The sequence below is a fragment of the Myodes glareolus genome, chromosome 10 (assembly GCF_982192425.1).
Source record: "Myodes glareolus chromosome 10, mMyoGla1.1, whole genome shotgun sequence".
Lineage (NCBI taxonomy): Eukaryota > Metazoa > Chordata > Mammalia > Rodentia > Cricetidae > Myodes > Myodes glareolus.
Window position 1 is genome coordinate 170,748 of NC_142035.1, and position 20,630 is coordinate 191,377.

Consider the following 20,630-nt stretch of genomic DNA (forward strand, 5'->3'; position numbering starts at 1 on the left):
CTTCTGTCCCTTTTGGTGTCAGCATTCTAGCTCCAGTATCCATCACCTGTCTGCTCCCCAAACAGATTCAGTGAGTCTTGACCTGGATTCAGAACACTTAACCAAAAAGACTATGAGAGAGAGGGCCCTGGTCCTGCTGTGAGGAACAGAAGAACAGGACAGTATCTCCCAGTATCAAGGTTTCTCCTCAGCTCTGGTCTCCTGGGCAAGGTAATCACAGCTCAGGGTCATGAAGGCTATAATGTCACAGGTCAATAGAGAAAATGAAAACCAAAAACAATGATGACCCCAGCTCCAGTTCCAAGAGAACAGATGCCTGGAAACCTCTGGGTACTTGCTCCTCCCTTCTGAGGACTATCAGGCAAATTGACAGTTGTGGGTTTCCATAGAACCTGCTCTGTCTAAGTGTTAAGGCAGAGAGGCACAGAAACATGGAGAGGGACAGCAAAGAGAAGGCAAGAACATTGAGTAGGGCTGGGAGGACACCAGGGAGAAACAGAGCAGCCAAGGCACGGGGAGAAGGAAAGCAAGGAGCATTCTCTGGCACTTTTAGTGATGGGGTTTTTTTTGTTGGTTTTTTTTTTTTGTTTTTTGTTTTTTGTTTTTTGTTTTTTTTTTTTTGACAAGAGCCCCGTAGCCTGTAGTCACTAAGCCACAGTTAAGTTCCAGCTTTTCTCAGTATTTAGAATGGTAGTAGGAAAAGCAGGCCCAGCAGTCCTGTCAGAGTTCTTGGGAGTGGGAAAGACCTGGAGCGGTCCAGGAGCTCTGACCCAGCAAGTGAGATGGACAGTGCTTAGAGGTCAGATTGCTCAAAGCAGGAGTCACAGGTGCAAGGACAACAGCCCAGCCAAGCAGAGTCATCCCTTTCAAGCCCTGCTCCTCTTCCCCATCCCAGGAAAGCAGGACCAGCCTGGGATGGTATCTTAGAGAAGGCTGACTTGGTAGGAGCCTCATAAAAGAGAGAGCAAAGCCAGGGAGCTGCCCAAGAAATAGGCAGTCAGTGAGCGCAAACATACTTGAGGTCAGCAGAGTGGGCAGCCATGAGGTTTCTGAGGCTCTTGTCAGCAAGAGGGCAACCAGAGAGGCTGAAAGAGAAGAGATGGGATATGGGGTGAGCCATAGAGAGGAGCAAAGGAGATGAGGAGAAAGACACCCCCCAACACACACACACAAAGCACTGGAGTCAGGCCAGAGGAGCAGGGCACGAACCTGCGATGGGAGGCATAGTTCCCGGTGATATGACCACTGCCGTCACAGCCAGGGGTGGGACAGCTGGACAAAGGAAAAAGAGCATCAGAACAGAGGTCCATGATAACCTGCAGGCCTTCCCCTAGAGCAAGTCAGTTAAGGGCAGGTGGACATCCTCAGATCACAGCCCTCACTTCTGGGACTGTAAATTTCTCCTATAAGACTTAACTCAAGAAGGAAAGGGAACTTGAGGTAAGGATGCCTCTGAAGCATGAATGCTGTGTTTACATATGCATGCTATGTGTACAAATGTGTATTCATGAACATGTGGATGGGGCACTCCTCCCTTCTCCAACTCCTAAACAGCACAACCTTATCTGAGAGTGAGAATATAAATCCAGCCACTCTGGAAAGGGCGGATACCAAGGTAGAAAGAAACTAGTGGGGTGCAGTTTAAGGAAAGGAGGATCCTTATATCCTCCATAAAACTAGCTATGAGCACAGGTAAGGGTTGAATCACTAGTGGAAAAAGTTCTAGGCATAACCCTTCATAGTCTTTTTTAAATTGATTTTTATTGAGCTCTACATTTTTCTCTGCTCCCCTCCCTGTCTCTCCCCTTCCCTTCAATCCTCCCCCAACCCTTAATAGTCTTTTAAGGACATGTGGCATTAGAGATTAATTAAAAAGTCTTGCCTGTTCCAGTCTGAGGTCCGGCAGCTGCCAGAGATGAGAGCTGGTGTTTATGAACCTCTCTGCCTGTGACTATAATCCTCATCTTGCCCTATTCTGTTCTGTATTGTGGGCTGGGCCAGAGGCACTTCCTGATTCTCAATTGCTTTCAGAGGTTCATGTTCATAGTCAGCTCAGGGCAGAGTTGACAGAAAACACGACACTGTGAACTACCTGGAACTAGGTGGTTGCTGAGTTCTGGGACCAGACCTGCTTTTCCAAGATTCCTGAGAAGCCAATCTGCCAAAGCAGCACTTACGTGAGAAGCTCCTTCTTTATGTCCTTGGAAAGAAATTTCAGCTTAAAGTTGGTCAGGGTGACTTCCCCTGGGTACTTCCGCTCCTCAAAGTTCTCTTCTGACACCTCCTGATCATCTGCTTCAGAAGAAGCAAAAGAATGTGCTGCTGGCTCTGACTGAAAAAACAAAAACAAAACAAAACAAAACAAAAAAAACAAAAACAAACCAGCAGGGAATATTTTAACAACTGGCAAGGAAGCCAGATGTCCAACATAGTGGGCAACAAAGAGGGACCCTTCAGTAGTATCCATAAAAAGTTTTGCCTTATGAAAGAGGGAGGAAAACCTACCTACCTCAAGACAGAAGATCACACTAGGAAGGCCAGGACACTTGACTTGGGTCAACCTCCACCAAATCACCACTGACTGAACACTTGAATGCAGTATTTTTAAAGCTCAACTATCAGCAGGCAATAAATAAGGTTGCTGATGTACCCCAAAGCTGAGCTAGATAACACACTAGTAGCTTAGTGATAATCATGATAAGCTTGAGATCCCTCTGATGCGTTGGCCAGATCAGACACTTGACAAACACCCCTAATTCAACTGTGGGTCTGTGGGTATCTGACTACCCAAAGCCTCATGGGTGTGGCACAGGGAGTGAGAAACAACAACTCTTTCATTGAACACCAGGGGTCCTATAGCCTTAGAATAACTGCTTTTAGCAAGACAAGTACACCAGATTTTGCATTCTAGGGATGTACCAACTTGCTATAGATTTTAACAGGCTATTCAGGCACTATATCTAAAATGAGGCAACCCTCAAATAAGTGAAACTTGTGAAACCACAGTCCACAAAGCAGCTCTGGGAAGCCAACTTGCAGTTGCTATTATGATTTTTGTCACTAAACAAAGCTCTAAGATAGTGATTTGCTTGCCTGAGTAACTGGACAAAGGTCCTCAGAAGGACACACTTAAGACAAGTCTTCAAGATCAGTGAAGCAGGAAGTAGAGGCCCTGGACAAAAGGGGCTCAGAGAACCCATGATATCAGAACAGTTGCTATCAAAATTGTTGAGCCATTGGACAGGACTGAAAGTAAGGAGGAAGGTCTAAGTAAGGAATCCAGGGCAGAGGGAGAGGGATGGGGAAGGCCTACCCTAAGAGCTTTGGGGGGTTAAATATGACTAGGAAAGGTTGGGAGAGGAAGGGTTTGTGGACAATTGGCAAAGGCTGCCGATGGGGCACGGGACAGGCCTCAACAGGTAGATCTTAGAACCTCGGAGATCCCACTACAAATGGCAGCTCATTCCAGGGAAGACAATGATGTTTCAAGAGGATATGCTGATATAATATAATAAAAAGACCAGAGCTGAACTAGAGCTAAGGAAAAGGCAGGTAGGGGTGCCAAGACATCCACCAACCTAAGAAAGAAGTTGAGAAGTCATGTTTAGCAGACCAGGAAACAACTTAACCCTGGAAGTAAAGTGTAAATCTTGCAAAGATCTAGGCCCAAGAAAGAGAGAAGACACTAAAGATACTGCATAGAGGGCACCCTTGCTTCTACTAGGGTTTCTGTCCAGTGCAAGAATGATTTGGTTTCCACAGAGTTAGATAGATGTGTACTTCCCTACCACGAGTGCTCACTCCAGGACTCCATAAGTGCGACCCGAGTGGGCTGTTAACTACACCATGTAACTTAGACCAGGAGCCCAGTCTATCCCACTCAAAATGGAGCAATCCTGAGTTTTACCCAAGGTGGAAAAGGGTTTGAAATGGGGACTAACTTACAGGCAAGTAGATTGCCAGGGGCAGGAGGAGACTACCTCACCAATATCCTAGAGTTATATGGTCCTACTTCCTCCAGATAGTCCCTCCAGAAAGTGGAGATTGCTTATCTCACACTGTCTGTCCAGAGTGTTTCTTAGGAAGCATCCCAGTAGGGTGGAGAAACTCTCACCTTAAACCACACATTTTATACTCAGGTGTAGAACAATAGGAAAGGGAATACTCCAACTTAGACTCATTTTCAAGTTACTGCCTCTTTCACCAGTCAGTCATGCTCTTGGGGATTCAGGTCATTGCCCACCATAAGGACTCCCATGCCCAAGGCCCCTGTGTCAGGAATTCCTCACTGCCCTAGTCCAAGGAACCACACATCAAACAATTCTGGACAGCAACTGTGTTTGATGGAATATGCTGGGGAAGGAGAGCAATGAAGCCTGGGGAGACCAGAGTTGAGTTTTTGATGAAAAGCTCACAAAATGAAGGAAACAAGATTTTCCCAAATCATCTCCAAGAAATATGAAACATCCTTCTCCTCTTTGTAAAGTCTACATTGTTGCTAACTACTAAACTCTACAGAGGTGAGACGACCCACCCTCTTTATGGAACAAGACTAAACAGTGCAGGTGAAACCTTTGGTGGAGACTGTAACCTGAATTTTAGATGCTCTGAAGATGAAGAATCCTGTGTGAAAAGAGACAGACCTAGGGGTCTCTATGTGAATCTCTCAAGGAAAAGATATCTAAGAAGAAAACAGTGTTCACAGCAACCATGAAAGCAACTGCAAGCCTATACTCAGGCTACACACGGGGCCCTGGCACCAACCTCCTCAGGCTCTTCCTCTCGAAGGCGACTAGGTTTGGTGTAGTCTAGGGGACGGTCCCACTCATCCTGGCGGGATGCTTGGCTGGACTGGGGTGAGGTCATGGAGCTGCTGGGGGCACTGGTAGTGCTCTGGCGCTGAGAAACATCAGGAGACTTGACACCAGGGCTGCTACCACAACTGCCACTGCTGGGGAAAGTGTTGTTTTCCCGCTTGCGATGTTTATGCATGCTCAAGTCCAGAGTTCCATTTTCATCTACCTCAATGTCCACAGCCTGTAAATACGAAGGTTAAGAATATAGGTTGGCGAACTGAGCCCCTTCCTGAGAATGTGATCTGCTGAGAGGAAAGAACCACATCCTCACCTCACGTGAAGGAGCCCTACAGTCCTACTCTCCTCTGCAGATTAAGAAGTCAGCCCCTTGAAACCACCACAAGCTTGAGTGAGAACAGGTCCCTTACTCCAAGATACGTCAGTTTCTACCAGCTTCCCGAAGAGAGCACGGGAGCGGGGCACCAGCCTGACCTTGAGCTGCACAGCACTCCAGCTCTTTCCATGGTCACTCATCTACTCTTTTGGATTACCTGAGCCATGATTAGAGGGGCTAAAGGTAACAAAAAAAATACCAACTAAGGGGTAGAGAGATGTCTCCGTGTTTAAAAGCATGTATTACTTTTGCAGAGAACCAGGTTTAGTTCAATTCCTAGCACCTATATGAAGCAGCTTACAACAGCTTATAACTTCAGTTCAAAGGTATCTGATGCCCTCTTGCTCTGAGCACCTGAACACACATGATGCACATAGACTCATGCAGGCACACACATATGTGCATAATATTTTAAAATAAACATCAACTAGTTCCCATTTGCTCTTGGCACCAGCCTTTTCCTTACTGTAGATTTCTCGGTATAAACTCCACCTATTCTTCTCTCCCCTAAGAGCTTCAGAAGGGTATGCTCACCTTGCTGGGGAGGTCCTGTGGCTTCGTGCTGAGGTTCTCTGGCATCTCCCAGCATCGAGTGGAGAGGTTCAGAATGGCAGTGGCAGCCATGTGTGCAGCCTCAGCATCATGAGAGTAATCGAAGCCTAGGGAAGATAAAGTACTCTCATAAAGTCACTGGGAAGTGGGAATGCACCTGAAGGAGGTGATTTTGGTAGAGGTTGAAAGCTAAAAGGGAACATCCCAGACTGCATAGACTTAGACAGAGCAGCAAATAAATGGGGAGAGAGCTAGGAGTCAAGGCATAGCGTTCTCACATTATCACACACACACTTCCTACTGCTCTTGTCTCCAGTACTAAAAAGGCATCTCATTTCTGATATGATAAAAGAAAGTTTGGGCACAAATAATAAAATTCTAGAAATATACTCAACAGACTTGGTAATTTTAAACAGTCAAATATCTTGTCCATCAACAAATATTTAGAGGCTAAATAACTCTGTATATAGGATACATATTTGGAATACTATACACACGGAAAATTTTGTCCCATCATATCATAAGATGTTGCTACACTTTTGGTGACTTTATGCTCCTAATAATTTTTGCTACCTTAATAAAGCAACAAGGCATAAGTAGGATACCATAAAAGAAGGTATAGTGTTATCTTTCTTAATAATCAATTACACTGTAGCTTTAAAATCATTCTCAGAAGTGATATTGTGAGTAACCAAGAAATCACTGGTATTTCCAGAAAGATTCAGACAAGTGGAAAATTCATTTTGAGCCCCTCCCCAGCAATGCCATCACAGCTTCTAAGCAAGTGAATGTGCTTTGAGACACTTGAGCATGGCCAGCAGAGTCTGCTGGAGTCTAGAAAAAACTCACCCCAAGGGACATTAACCCTAAGAACTGTAATCCTAATAACTTGGAAACTTGTCCTGCTGTCTGTGGATTTGACAAGATCAACTGGGAAAAATGTCAGGATCCCTCTAGGGCACAGCGTACTTTTCTATCTTTCATGTATTTCCAAGGTTAACCACAAACAAGTGAGGTAAGTGGCAAGAAAAGGCAGGGATGATTGTTCTAGAATATTTCCAGAAACTACTCTTTTCAATCTAACTGACCTTGAAATGTGAGGCTAATGTCACAGACAATGCCATTTCCAGTAAGACAGTTCCTATTCAGGAAACCAAGAAGCTTCCTGTCACATTACCACCCTACTCTGTTGGACCCTTCTTAGAGGTATTGCTGGAAGTGGACACCCTAAGGTAGATCACATTAGTGAAGTGATTCTCAAGCCTCTGGCCACACACATCCATAACAGACCCATGATTTTCTTCATAAATAATTAGGAAACACATAAAGGTTCAGTGTAAACATGGATAAGTACGATGTAGGCCCTAAGGATGCCACAACTGGCCCACTGGGGCAGGTAAAGAAGGGGTGAGGACTCAGGCCCACACCCTGAGAACTCCCAAGAGAATTCCTCCCCCACTGTCCCTCTCAGGAGCAATGTGAAAGGAGAGACATTAAACGTTTCTCCTCAACTTACATTGGAAGGCTTTGGGTGAGGTTTCGTTGGTCTGAATCTTTGGGGCAAGCATACGTTTGCCAAAAACCTGAGCATCAAAACTTGCGTAGTCAAAGGTGACTTTGGAGAACTTCTCAAGCTCCTTGGCCAAGTTGGCCCTGGGTGTGGCGGGAGCCACATTGGGTCGGTAGCTCCCATAAGGAGGAACCTCAAGCTGCTTCACAAAGCACATGGGCCTGGGGTGTGAGACAGAGATGCAGAGCCTGTGAGGTTGAAACCCAGAGACCCCATGCCACCTCTCCCCCCACCCTCCAGTGACCCAAGCCAGGACTTCATGCAGCCAGGTGATAAGGAAAACACAGGGAGATACACACACACACACACACACACACACACACACACACACACACACACAACCCTGCCCCTAATTTTTGGCTAGAATTCTGCCTCCCAGGGTGAAGGGCCGCAGAAATAGGCTTATAATCAGTGTTAATAATTGCCTACAAGGAGGGAACAATAGAACCCAAAAGAAATAGAGTGTTTTCATGCTAATGGTATGCCAAAGTAACAAGTCTAAACTTTCCTCAAACTGTAAAAGAGCAGGTTCCAAGAGCTCAACCACACAATAAGTGAGTTTCTGAACAGGAAGCTTAGAATGGAGGAGAAGAGGGAGGAGAGCTCCAGCAAGTGCCCTATCTCTCCTTGTTCCTGTATAGAATGAGCAATGACCTCAGTGATCTGTGGTACTTGGGGATAATGGTGAGGACCTCAAACACTTAAATGTGGCATAAGGAGAGAACCAGCAGGTTGATACTGTAAGATCACTCTTATGTTCCTGTAGTGATCACATTGGAGCACTGGTGGGATGGGCCTTTTTGGGGAGTGAAATCCTAGGCTGGACACTCGGCTCAGCAACTCTTGGTGAAGCTGCAAGAGCAAGACCCTCTGATACCAGCAAGGAGACATTTAATTTGACCTCCACATTGGTGTCACTCTTTGGTGAAAGTATTAGCTGGCAACTGGCAAGAAACTGGAAGGAAGAACAAATAAGATAGACGCCTTTGCTACCTGGAACCTACCAGGTCAAAGGTGTCTATGGATGGGACACAGATACTCCACAAAGTAGAAAAGTAAGGCCATATTCCCCCTAAGCTGTGGTTTGTGACTGAGGGTCCCTCTGGAATGGGCCAGGGAAAGACCAGGGTATGGCACTGTCAAGGAAAGCAGCCAAGAAGGAAGCCTGTGGTCAGGGGTCCTGCAAAGTGGCAATAGTACCAAGTCAGACTTTGCTGAGTGTATGGTCCTGTCTCCCATACTATGTATGAGAAGAGAAACGTGGAACAGAAGTCCAAGGAACAGAGAGAAGGAGTTGTAAGTTCTACATTTTAAGGAAAATGGGGAGCTGTATATCTTGCTAGTGAGGACCAAAGATGACAGTGTACTCTCAGTGACTCAAATGAACCTCCAGCCCCAACAGGGGACTATAGTTGACTTCAAAAAAGTCTCTGAAGACAAGCCATCCAAGAATGGTGTCTTGGACATGACCCCAAACCTCTGGCCTTATTTGTAACCTTATTTCCAAGGTTAACTATATGGAGAGTCACTTAGTAGATTTGTTCTGATTACTCTCTCAGAAGGCCCTTAATGATAGTATGCACACACATGCACTTGAATTCATGTGTAAACTTTTCCATATGGGTGTCCATATATAAAGACATGCACACACCTACATGCACCAATGTCTGCTGTTGTCTCAGATGCTTAGTACCCACAGGAGGCAGCACTCAGGGGAGCAAGTCCTGTGCCCTCCTTCCCTCTGTCCTAGGATAGGATACATTCTGAAGTGGGGAGACATAAGGACAACTAGGTGTTCACCATATAATGAGGCCCTCAACTGGTGCGCTCTGCTGTCTTCGCATACTAACCCTAAATCGTTTCACTGACTGTATTAGCTGTCTTAGAAAGAAAAGCAGAACACACCGTAGCTAAGGTCAGGCAGCTGTTTGCACCTTGGACGAGGCTCTCTGAGTGCAGAAGACGTGCCCTGTGAGCCGAGGCATACACATACCACAAAGCCCTAACACTGAAGTCCCAGCAGACACTCCTTCAGTTTAGTAGCTTATCTCACCCACCTGAGGATCCGATCTGAATTGGAGTTATTTTTGGGAGGATCTCCTGTCTGCAGTTGCTGCTTCTCATGAGATTTGGCTAATTTTTCAGCAGCAGCAATGGGACACCCAGACAAACTAGAGGGAAGAAAAGGAAAGACATCTGAGCCTTCTTCCTCCAAGACATGCTTGTGCTGGGTTGCCAAATATGTGATCCTGGGAGCAACACCACTCAGATATAAGAGGTCTAGGCACATAAAGCCCAGAGTCAGTAACACACCTGTCATTTCTACAGGACAGATTATCTGTCCACATCTGTCCTGAACCCACAAAGGACACAGTTCTCGGACCATTTCTTTTGGGATAATTCATAGAAAATGAAATATACCCTAAAGTTCCACAAACTGTAGGCAAAGGACTCCTCTGCATGCATATGTGACAAATGTAGCCCTCTTCTCCTTCTTCTCCCTCTTCTTCCTCATCTCTCTCCTCTGCTCTTTCCAGTGCCTGGGCTGGATTCTAGAATCATGTCTACATATTCTGTTGGATATCTCAGGGAAACCAAAGACTATACTCAGACCACAACCTAGGTACTGCCCTGGAGTATGCTCACCCTCCCCAGGATCTACTGTGAGCTCAGCTACCAGCTTCTGGGCCAGCACATCTCTAAGGAATACAGACTCTTTTCCAACAAAGTGGCCTCTAAAGCCCAGGTATTCCTCCCAACTAAGCACATAACTTCTAGGGCCCAGACAGACTTTACCAAGCCTGAAAACACTCTTGGTGTGGCATGGTCGATCCCCTCTTGAATAAGATAAGACAACATTATATCTGGACAGTAGTCTGGAAGCCCCATGTCCACCGGATCTCACCACTCCCTCAAAATAACTCTGAACATTGACATTCCTATTGATGTTCAAATTTTTCCTTTCACCCATGAGCAAGAGCTAGTATGCAGAAGTTTTCTAAAAATGGGCAAGACACGGTCTCCACTTTCTCTCATCACAACAGTATCAGACTTTTCATATGATCATTTCCATTCCCAGGGCACTTGTAGCAACACATGTGAATGGCTACCCCTTCAGCTGCCACCTGCCAAAGCAGGGAGATATATGTCTGTCCAGAGCCCATCCCAGATAAGGGCTCAAGGCCCAGGCAGGGACATATGCTTCAGGCCCAGCTCTAATTCCCTACCATGTCCCAGCTCAATTCACTACCTTCTGTGGGTATTGCGGTTGCTGTTCACATGGCCTTGGCCCGTGCAGCCAGGTGTGGGGCACTTCAGCACATTTTCATGCATGGCCAAGACTGTAAGAGAACCAGGGAGAACAAATAATGAGTGCAGGCATGACTATAATAGAGAAAAGCTCTAAAAAGGTGCAGAAGTTCTGTACAAAGACTGCAGCTGTGTAAGTGGGGCACCATAGCACTCTGAGCCTAACGAAACTCAGTCAAGCATGCCCTTCCCACTTGGACCCTGCCTCCCATAGAAGAAATTAGACTCTAATTTCTAATCCACAACTCTGCACTTAATTTTCATAAATTCTTCTTCTAACCTAAGAATAAGGACAGATATCCACATCCTAAGCTTTCAGAACAAAGAGGTAACTGTGTGAAAGCCTCCATCTTCCCAGCTCAAGCAATACAGACAATCCCTCCCACAGTCTGTATTTATTTAGTCTTCTGAGTCAGGCTGGTATCTGAAGGTGAACACTTGAGCAGACTGTCCCCTGTCTTATATCACAGAACCCTGAGCTTTAATCCTTGGGCTAACCCTGCATGGAGCTACTCACTCTCTGGAGGGATTCTATCCTTGTGGGGACAGCCAGACAGGCTACGGTGATGAGGATACAACCCAGTAACATGCCCAGTGCCATCACAGCCAGGTGTCGGACACTTGATCTCACGCTTCTCCACCCTGGAAGGATCTAAAACACATAGCACATATTATGCAAAGCCAAGAAACTGGAAAAGGAGAGGTAGGGACAATTCCTGTCTCCACTTTTACTGATTAAAGAAAGACAGAGGCTGACAGTGAGGCAGCTCTAGAAAAACTGCTCCAAAGCCCAAGGAATGCCCTTTCCACCCCATAGAGCAGGGTAGACAGTAGCTGGAGTGTAGGCCCTGTGTAAGCCTTGAAGGTAAAGTATCTATCAACACCCCTGAGAAAAGGACTACTTGAGGCTTGACAAGATAAAATGACACAGGTCATAAATTATCCAAAGCTGCATCACTAATAAATATCTGATCAGAAATTTAAACTCCAGATTTAAGCTGCCAACCTCACCCCTACAGGCCTGTGATGGCTGCTAAGTGTGGAGATCAGAAGGAAATAGAGGGTACTCATGATGTCTCAGAGAAGCATTCTTTTGATAGATGCCAGAACCAAGCTCAGAAATCCAGCAGAAGAAAGAAGGCCTGCTCGGTCTCTCCAAATTCAAATGGGTAGGAAGTCATGCTTCTACCAATCCAGGGAAGTGGTGATGTCCTGAGGGACTCAACCCTGTGCCCAATACCTATCTGACTCCAACAATCCTAATGCCTGTCTCTCCACATGTCAACATGTGTATATTTCCATAGTCTAAAGGTGCCTGGGAAGAAGCTCCACACACCTGCTCTGGGTCAAGGAGGCACTTGAGATGAGTAGGTAACAAGAAGCACATGGCCATCCTGCCCTACAGATCTGGTGCTTGTGTTGTAACTATGCTACACCACTTGCTCAAAGTCCGTCCTTTCTGACTTTAGGTTCCAGCCTCTCCTTTATATCAATCCAGACAAAATCACTTCCACTAGCCCAGCCTGACTACCCTCTCCTAAACATCAACTACTCAGTGAAGCTAGGTGATTCTGCCCCTAATCCCAGACATTAGAGAGAAATCCAAGTACAGTGCAGAACTAGCAACAGGCTGTGACCTCAGAGGAGCAGGGGAGATGTGTCTCAAGTCAGCTTGAAGGTCCTAACTCCACGGAGAACATGATCAGGATGATCAAATATGGCCTCAAGCAACAGCTTTCAAGGTTTATCAGGTTCTGTCACTGGACAATCAGGGTGGCAGGAGTATGGCTAAGAGGCACAGAAGTTGGGTTATCAGCCCTCCCGCCTTCCTTTCTCTCTCCTAGTTAGCCCCTTCCCGTGCATCTCAGCTCATGTGTCTCTCCAGGTCACTGTACATGAAACAGTATAAGCCCATATCCTCAATCTTTGACCCAAGTTCTGAGGTTATTTGCCCTTGAATGTTTTTCAATTTTCCTCCCACCCTAGCCTATAAGGGCTTCAAGCTATGTTTCTCCCCAGCGTTCATCTTCACCCTCAGTCAAGGTTATGTCCCTTGTAATGGGATGACAGGACAGGTGATCAGAGCAGGCCACTTTAGCCTACCTTTGCTGTAGCAGCTCTTCCTCACCACATCTAGGGACTTTGCCACCTTCCCTGGCTCTCCTGGACCCAGATGGCCCTGCTCAGCAGGCAGGCAGCCTGGCTCACAGACAGCATGCACCTGCTCAGCCTTCAGGGCGATGGCCTGCTCCAGAAGGCCCAGATTCCCACGGGTCATCATATCATACATCTCTGATTCATCTGTGACTGCTGACTTCTGGGAATGTGAGTCTTCATCCTTGTCATCATCAGAACGGACCTCCACAATGACTGAATACTCAGGCTTGGGACTGGATAGCTCTGGGCCTCGGAACTCAGGGGAAGGCTTCTGGGCAGAGGTAGGGGGAGTGTTTTCCCCAAAGATCACATTTGGAGTTGCCTCTTCCTCCTCTTCCTCTTCCTCCTCCTCTTCTTCCTCCTCTTCTTCCTCTTCATCTTCCTCCTCTACCTCTTCTCCTTCCTCCTCTTCCTCCTCCTCTTCTTCTTCATCCTCCTCCTCATCCTCTCCCTCCTCCTCATGATCTAGGACACCTTTCTGCTTGTTTGACTCTTCACTAACCATATCCTCCAAAGACTGGGGGCATGGCTCTTGGGAACGTTCGCTGGTGACTTCAATGACCTCCTCCACATCCTCAGGCTGAATAAAGAGGTCCTTTTCACCTTCATCATTGCTGGCCCTCATTGCAGCTTCATCCTGAAGCTGATGAACAACAGTGGGGCCCAACTTAGCTACTGGGACTGAATCCTCCTGCACAAGGGTCTCTTCAGCAATTTGGCCCAGATTTAGAAGGGAGGTTGCGATGATTCCCTGGTAGCTGCTGTAGCTTCCTTTGGAGAAGCCAGAAGAGCTGCTAGTGGAGTTGGATCCAAAATGGGATTTGATGAGGCTTTTTCCTGCATAAAACAAGAAACACCATGAGGGCCAGAAGAGAGCATGAGGGAATGTTTCCAGATTTCTGCTCCCAACAGTAGCTATTGTCCCACCTGTCCCACCTGTCAGCCTTCCACCTGGATCCAAAAATCATGGGGAATCAATTTAGCTTAAGATTGCTTTGATATTTTTTTAATTCATATTCTTCTTCTATCATCAGATAGATCTTCATTTTATATAATGGAACTTAAAGAGAAAAATCTGATGAAAAGTCATTTCATAATTGAAAAATCATACATTTTTAAAGGAAATGAATTTAAATCTTTGAAACATAGTAACAGATCTTCTCTACATGCTGGTCTATGGAACTTGTGAACCAGTATTCTTAGCAACAATAAGAGCCAGCACTGTCATACAGTATCCCAAAAAGCAGGTGAGCTGGGGGTCTTTTCTGCCTGGAACACAAACTCACTTGATTCCATGGGCCATGCACTCACTTGAGTCCCAAAAAAGGAAGCCAATGAGGGCTTATCATGGATTGCTTCAAAAATATGGTAATACTTTGTATCAGTGGTTCAAAGTCAGTTGATTCTAATAGCTTGGGAAGACACAGGACCCTCAGCTGCCTCCTTTGTTCTCTTGACTTCTAAGAGAAACCTACCTTCAGTGGCCTGATTTATCTTAAGCTGAAGTATTTCCTCAGTACCTGCCCTTGCAAATCCAAACTAAATCTAACCCAGTCAGTCAGTTCTCAGGGGCCAGGAAGTGTGGGCTCTGTCTAAGAGCCTCTCACAGACAGAGACACAGCATGTATTATCTGTCTTTATTTCTCACACACATGGAGACATGCCTCAGAATTAAACTTTTGAGAGAGCATGGGAGTGCCAGATTCACCTTCCCATCTCTCCCCTGCTCACAGTGTTCACACACACTACAGTGCCCCACACCCACACACCCATCCTGGGCAGGCCCCTTTTCCAGGAAGCTGCACATGTCAGGACAAGACATTCCTTGTTCTCAAGACAGCTTTCTGCACTGAGCTGAGCTCCCCCTACTCCCTCCCCCAGCAGGCTGCAATTCTCCAGGGCCACACTAAGCAGCCTTTATTCAAGAGAGAAAGAGCAACATAGTACCTTCAGCTGGCCGGGGGTGATGAATCTCCTCCTGTCCTGACATCTCAGCCTCCGCCTCCTCCAGGGGTCCTTCTGATTCATCCGAAACAGAGGCATCCTTCACCTCGGCATCCTCACTGCCATCACTGTCCATTCGGTAGCCTTCATCCAGAGCCAACCTCAGAGGGTGTGACTTCCTTTTGGATACCAGGTGCTCAGCCTCAGCATCCTCCAGTTTTCTCTTCTTGGCCAGAGGGCAACTCTGTAAGCTGAAAAGGAAAATTGGTGATGCCAAGAGCCAGGCCAGTTCCCTGAGACATTCAGGAGAATATTCTAAGGGTCCCTCCTATAGCCATTCTCAGATGGAAGCCTCAAATGCTAATGTATATAAATTTTTACATCTAATTACACACATCTAAAAGTGTTTGTGTTTTAAATTATATTACAGTGAGCCAAGTCCACAAATGGAATGAGGACTTAGATCCCACTGGCCCAGACTGCTATTCTGTATTCCATTCCTGAGACCAAACCACCATTCCACATGTACCCCCAAGTTTATCTCAGCCCTCCACACTTATACCCACCCAGAAATGTTCCCTTGGAAACCTAGCTGATGCTGGCAGATGTTCCTTATACTCTCTCTCTTATGAGCACAGTCCTGCTCTCAGCTCTGCCATACAGATATGCCCAAGTCCTGAAATAGCCCCTCTGGAAAAACAAAGGTGCCGAGGACAGGTAATCTACCCCCACTCACGGCACACGCCTGGCCAGGCTCACCTCAGTGAAGGCACCACAGACACACAGCCCAGTGGGAGGACACTAGAGCTTAGAAGGGTCAGGTCAGCCTGGCCTCAGCAGTCACAGACAAAACAGAAAGTTTTTAATCCACAAAAGAACCCAGATTTGGGAAGAGAACCCCAAACTTCCTTCCTGGAGACCTTTGAAGCTACTGGTGGATCTCTTACCTTCGATGTCTGGAGTACTTTCCCCGAACATGTCCTGAACCAGTGCACCCTGGGGTAGGACAGCTGGAGGGAAAGTAGGAGAGATCACCTTAGGTATTAAAACCTGGGTCTCACCCTGAAGAGCAAGAAAGGCTCTCCAAACGGCTCATCTCGAGATGGCAGTTCAGTAAAAATTAATGAAATAACTCAGCCCATTTGAACAAATGAATAGTTAGTTATAACTTTATGAATGTGCTTAATTAAAGATCTGTACATATAAGATTCAAGCATCTATTGGATGAGTTCATTTTCCCATTGTAGACATTCCACCAACTTCCACCGGCGTTCAGGAGACTTGGGATGCAAGTACCCCTCTCTCATGGCTTGTCTGGCCCAAGTTCACAGCACGGAATTTGGACTTCTCCATGTTCATCACTGGCGCTCATACCTTGGCATCCAGACCTATAGTTTGTACTCCCTTTTTACCAAGGGACCCCAGGACTGGGGCTGCCAGTGAGAAAGGAGACTATGTGGCCCAAACCAGAACCACAGCTTGTAGGAGTGACCCTGCTCTAGTACTCACTGCCTGGTGTAGGTCTCTGTCTCCATATAGGAAAGGAAGTCAGGGGGCTAATGTTCTAATAGATGCCCATCTTACATGGTAGAAAACTTGTCTGTACTGAGGACAGGCCCTGTCCCATGCCAGAATGGTAAGTACAAGAGGACGGAAGTGAGAACCTTTGGAGTTCCTCACCTCCAGCCATCAACATTACCAAACCAGTGAAAACGTCTAAACATGAGCATTAACACGGACCACACAACCCAGCCAAGAGGCCCATAGGAATGCTCAGGTTAGAACAGCTACAGGGACACATACTCCATGTGGTACGAGAGGTTAGGGTCCACCACAGCTCAGAGTTCTGTGGGTACAAGAAGCCACTACTAATTCATGGTACTGTAGGCCAGCAAGATGGTCTGTGAGGCCATGTTGGGGAATGTTTAAGACCTCAGCCCGTTGTGGGGGAGCAGAACCTGTCCCAAAGTAGAGAATACATATTTCTAATAGAATTGCTATTGTGGACCAGAGTTCTTATCTAGAATCAGTATTGGTTCTCCTAAAATATGGCACATCTTCCCAAAGTCTTTAAAAGGAGGTAGATAGAGAATGGCTCTTGGGACCTATGGAAAGGTATCCACCTCTGTCTGGATACCCCTGACAGTTTCCAGGAGGAAAAAGCAGAAGGTATTTTATTTTCCAGATAGGAAATTATTGCTGCCCCTGGCCAACCTATAGTAAAAACCAGCTCATGATTGCTTTCGCTTTCTTAAGAACTATCTTTAAGAATTTTCTCAAACAATTTCTTGCGCTGGGATTTGAAGCTGAGGTCGCAATTAGGCAATTAAACACTTAGTTAAACAGGTAATTAGGCAACAGCTGCTGGGTAGGCCTGTGGGACACTGGCATTGTCCCTGTCCCACTTGCTCCAAGGTGCTCTGGTACCCAACTCAGAAAGGTACAGAAAAGGTCCCCAACCAGGTGGGCCTGCACCTTCCCACCCAGCTCTGAGCCCAAGTACATGAAGCTGACAAGGCCATCTAGACAGAGCTGGAAACTCCTTAGGCATAGAAACAGGAACCATCAAGCAGATAAGATCCAGCCAGGACCTCCAGACACTGTAATGGAAGCATACATCAGTCTTGAGCCTCCCAGAGTAATCTGTGAGCACGCAAGAGCACCCAGGAGTATACATTAGCATCAATGCACCCTTATAAGAATATGTGAGAATCTTTGACCATCTATGAGCATGTGTGAGTACTTAGAGCACACTGAGGATTCATATACACTATCATCTACTAATGCATTTTAACTCCTAGGGCTGGGCAGAAGTTAAGTTATTGGTAAGGACTCCAGGCCCTCTACACAGTAGGAGAAAAGCCAAAGTCAAAGTGATCCTTTGACACTTAATGCCCATGTGTACTTACACAGTTATAGGTGTTCATATGTGCTCTTAGTCAATCATAGCAGTTCACAGGCAGACATAGATGCTTGTGTATGCTTGTAAGCACTCAAAGGCAAAGTCCCTAAACCCCAAAGTCTGATCTTGGATCCTATGTAAATAAAGCGAGGAGCAGAGACACAAGGAGATGGAACAGGTGAGGAACCGAGGGCTGGCTGATGGCTACCTTTCAATAGGTATTTTAGATGCAGCTCTAAAGGGTCCAAACACAAGTCACAGACATCTAGGAACCCAATTTTGGAGACAATCTAAATCCCAGATTGGAACACCATGCTCTAACTACTCCCCTTTTAAAGGAATTGACTCCTTCCCCAACCATGAGGGTTAGGAGTCTTGTATTCTACCTGTCCTTTGGGCAAGAACTGGTTCAAAGAGGAAAGACCACACATAAACAAAGGTTGAGTTTCAGGGTACATTGGTGCAACCCTAACAAGCCCACTGATCTGTCTCTAAGATATTGATCCCAGCCCTCTTCCACCTCCCTCCTCAGGAGAACCTCTCTGATGTACTATAATGGATGTTGAACTACATGAAAATACAAGTTGGAGTACATGTCATTTCCCCCAAGAACGCTGAAGGAAAACCACTAAATATAGTTCTTCTCCTAAGAACTAGTGTTAAATTCAGGACACGGGAAAACTTATAGAGGGCAGGAGACCTCTCTGGATCTTGTTCATTCTAGTCCAAGTTCCTCAGAAAACCTTGTAACAACCATCCTTAAGCCTCCCAGAGAACAAATGTCCTTCTAAGAACTCTGCCTAAACTACAGGGTAGGCCAGGGATGAGAGTGCTGCAAGCTTAGGAATTCTGAGCCGAGCCAAAGAGGCATAGATACATCCTCTACGAAAATTCCCACATATCTTCAAATGAGTTTACATGATTTACACATACATGATATTCTTCTCCCAAACCATAACAGCAAGACCTTTGTGAGACACAGTCTCTAGTCTGACACCCCACAGTATGAGCTCCCACCCAAACAGAGGTCTTATCTGCTTAGCAGATTAGAACTATGCTATCCTGGTGAACAGGCCCTTGGATAAGGAAAATAATATGTAGTACTAAGATATAAATGCTCCCATATCCAGAAATTGTGTCACACACATTTAATCGCAGCTCTTGGGAAACAGAGGCAAACATAGTTTTGTAAATTTGAGGCAATCCTGATCTATACCTCAAGCTTCAGACCATTGAGGACTACATAATGAGACTCTGTCTCAAAAAATTAAATGTTGCTACCACAGCCTGTATGCCATCAACCAATGTGAGTCATTCATACTGTAGATCATCCTCACATGGCACTGTGGACAGCAAACATGTAGATACACAAATAAATGACACTGTCTGCAAAAATCACCAAAAGCACCTTGTTGCTGGTTTTGAGGACCATGTTGATAGTCTAAATTCTAGTGGAGAACAGTGTGAGGGTCACCTGTGGTAGGTCAAGGTGGAGCTGAAGAAGAGCACAGTTGGATGCAGATAGCAAGATATATCACAGAGAGAAGCTGTTTCCTCAGAGAAAACTGGAGTTTGTGGGAAAATTTATAACAACTCCAAGGTTACATGCCAGCAGATAATGTGTAATGCTCTTGCAAACAGAAATGCTGTCTTACCTGAGGTCTGCTCCTGTGGTTTCTGGGGGTCCTGGGTAAGAGAAACAGAATGCACATGCATAAGAGATTTTTAGAAGTATGTTTTCCTAAACATATAAACTGAATAAAACAACTGAGATCTTCCCAAGGACAAGATGCCCACCTTTTTCTGACCTACAAGAAGATGCCCTGAGGTCAGTGGAGAGAACTGCCCCCTCAGCAAAGTGCTTGCTCTAGGACCCCTACACACAGAGAGAGAGAGAGAAAGAGAAGACCTATAGTCTCTGTCTCTCTACCCTCGGGCCCAGGGTGCTCTCGCTCTTTAATTGAAGATAGATGACAGTTTCTAGCAGGATATATTAACTACCAGATCAAGTTGGATAAAGACCAGGACTATTAGAAACATGGCTGGCCACAATGATGGGCACTAGCTACAAGATGTGCATGGATCCAACCAGAATAGGCAGCTCTATATACTCAAAGCTCCTGGATACTCTGTGATGTAATCCTATTGGGCTCAACAGGAAGTTCCAAGTGAGAGAGTTGGGGTTGGGAGGATGATCAAACAGCAAGGCTCAGTCTCTTTTGTTGTTGTTGTTGTTTGTTTGTTTGTCTGTTTTAGCTTGTTTCAGCTTTTTTCAAGGCAGAGTTTTTTCTGTGTAACAGCTCTTGATGTACTGGAACTCGCTTTGTAGACCTGGCTGGCCTTGAATTCACAGAGATCCTGCCTCTGCCTCTACCTCCCAAGTGCTGGGATTAAGGTATGTGCCATTGCCACCTGACAAGGCTCAGTCTTAATAGAATGAACAAGTCCTTGGCCCTCCCCTCCACCCACTGTCAAGTCCACCCAACAGCCTTCAAATCCCCAATAGCACCAACAGTGATCTCTGGGGAAGAGGAACTGGTCAAAGACCAGAGGCCTTTCATTTCCAAACTAAGCAGGCTCCTGACTAAACTCTGCTATTTCCACTCCCACAGAACTGTACTGTCCTCACGTTTATGCCTGGGGAAAGTCTGTATGAGCTGAAAAGGACTTCAGAAAACCCTTAAATACTGCACCGGAAACAGCTGAAGAGCCCTAAAGTCCCAGGTGCCTAGAGTGGAGCAAAGGCTATCAGGAAGCTGAGCATGTATGGTGGGATGTGCACTACTGAGGAAAACTGGTGTACAATGATATCAACAGTTTCAGAGAGGGCAGCTGCCAAGGATGGGGACCAGGCCAGACTGAGCTGGCACTTACCTCGGAGAGTCTTGGACCGTGTGCGGGCTCGCTTGTCATCACTTTCTAAGCTCATCTGCAAAGAAGAAACAACCACAATGTTAAGAAGCAGCCAGAGCCGGCACCTGCCATGTCTAGAACCATCAGGGACAT

General features: G+C 46.1%; 1 protein-coding gene across 3 annotated transcripts in view; it reads right to left on the reverse strand.

The window, feature by feature from the left end:
- The window catches only part of Myt1 (myelin transcription factor 1), a 61,397-nt gene that overhangs the window by 17,050 nt on the left and 23,717 nt on the right, over positions 1-20,630 (reverse strand). For 2 of the 3 annotated variants that reach the window (XM_085696839.1, XM_048441444.2), the window contains exons 3-16: positions 20,499-20,553; positions 19,280-19,310; positions 15,670-15,732; positions 14,726-14,973; positions 12,725-13,615; positions 11,139-11,273; positions 10,563-10,653; positions 9,370-9,483; positions 7,259-7,473; positions 5,725-5,849; positions 4,765-5,037; positions 2,178-2,332; positions 1,210-1,272; positions 1,017-1,085 (exon numbers count right to left, since the gene is read on the reverse strand). In XM_085696839.1, coding sequence (XP_085552965.1) covers positions 1,017-1,085; positions 1,210-1,272; positions 2,178-2,332; positions 4,765-5,037; positions 5,725-5,849; positions 7,259-7,473; positions 9,370-9,483; positions 10,563-10,653; positions 11,139-11,273; positions 12,725-13,615; positions 14,726-14,973; positions 15,670-15,732; positions 19,280-19,310; positions 20,499-20,553 — 2,528 coding nt within the window. The remainder of the gene's footprint in view (positions 1-1,016; positions 1,086-1,209; positions 1,273-2,177; positions 2,333-4,764; positions 5,038-5,724; positions 5,850-7,258; positions 7,474-9,369; positions 9,484-10,562; positions 10,654-11,138; positions 11,274-12,724; positions 13,616-14,725; positions 14,974-15,669; positions 15,733-19,279; positions 19,311-20,498; positions 20,554-20,630) is intronic. The other variant, XM_085696838.1, reaches the window with a different exon arrangement.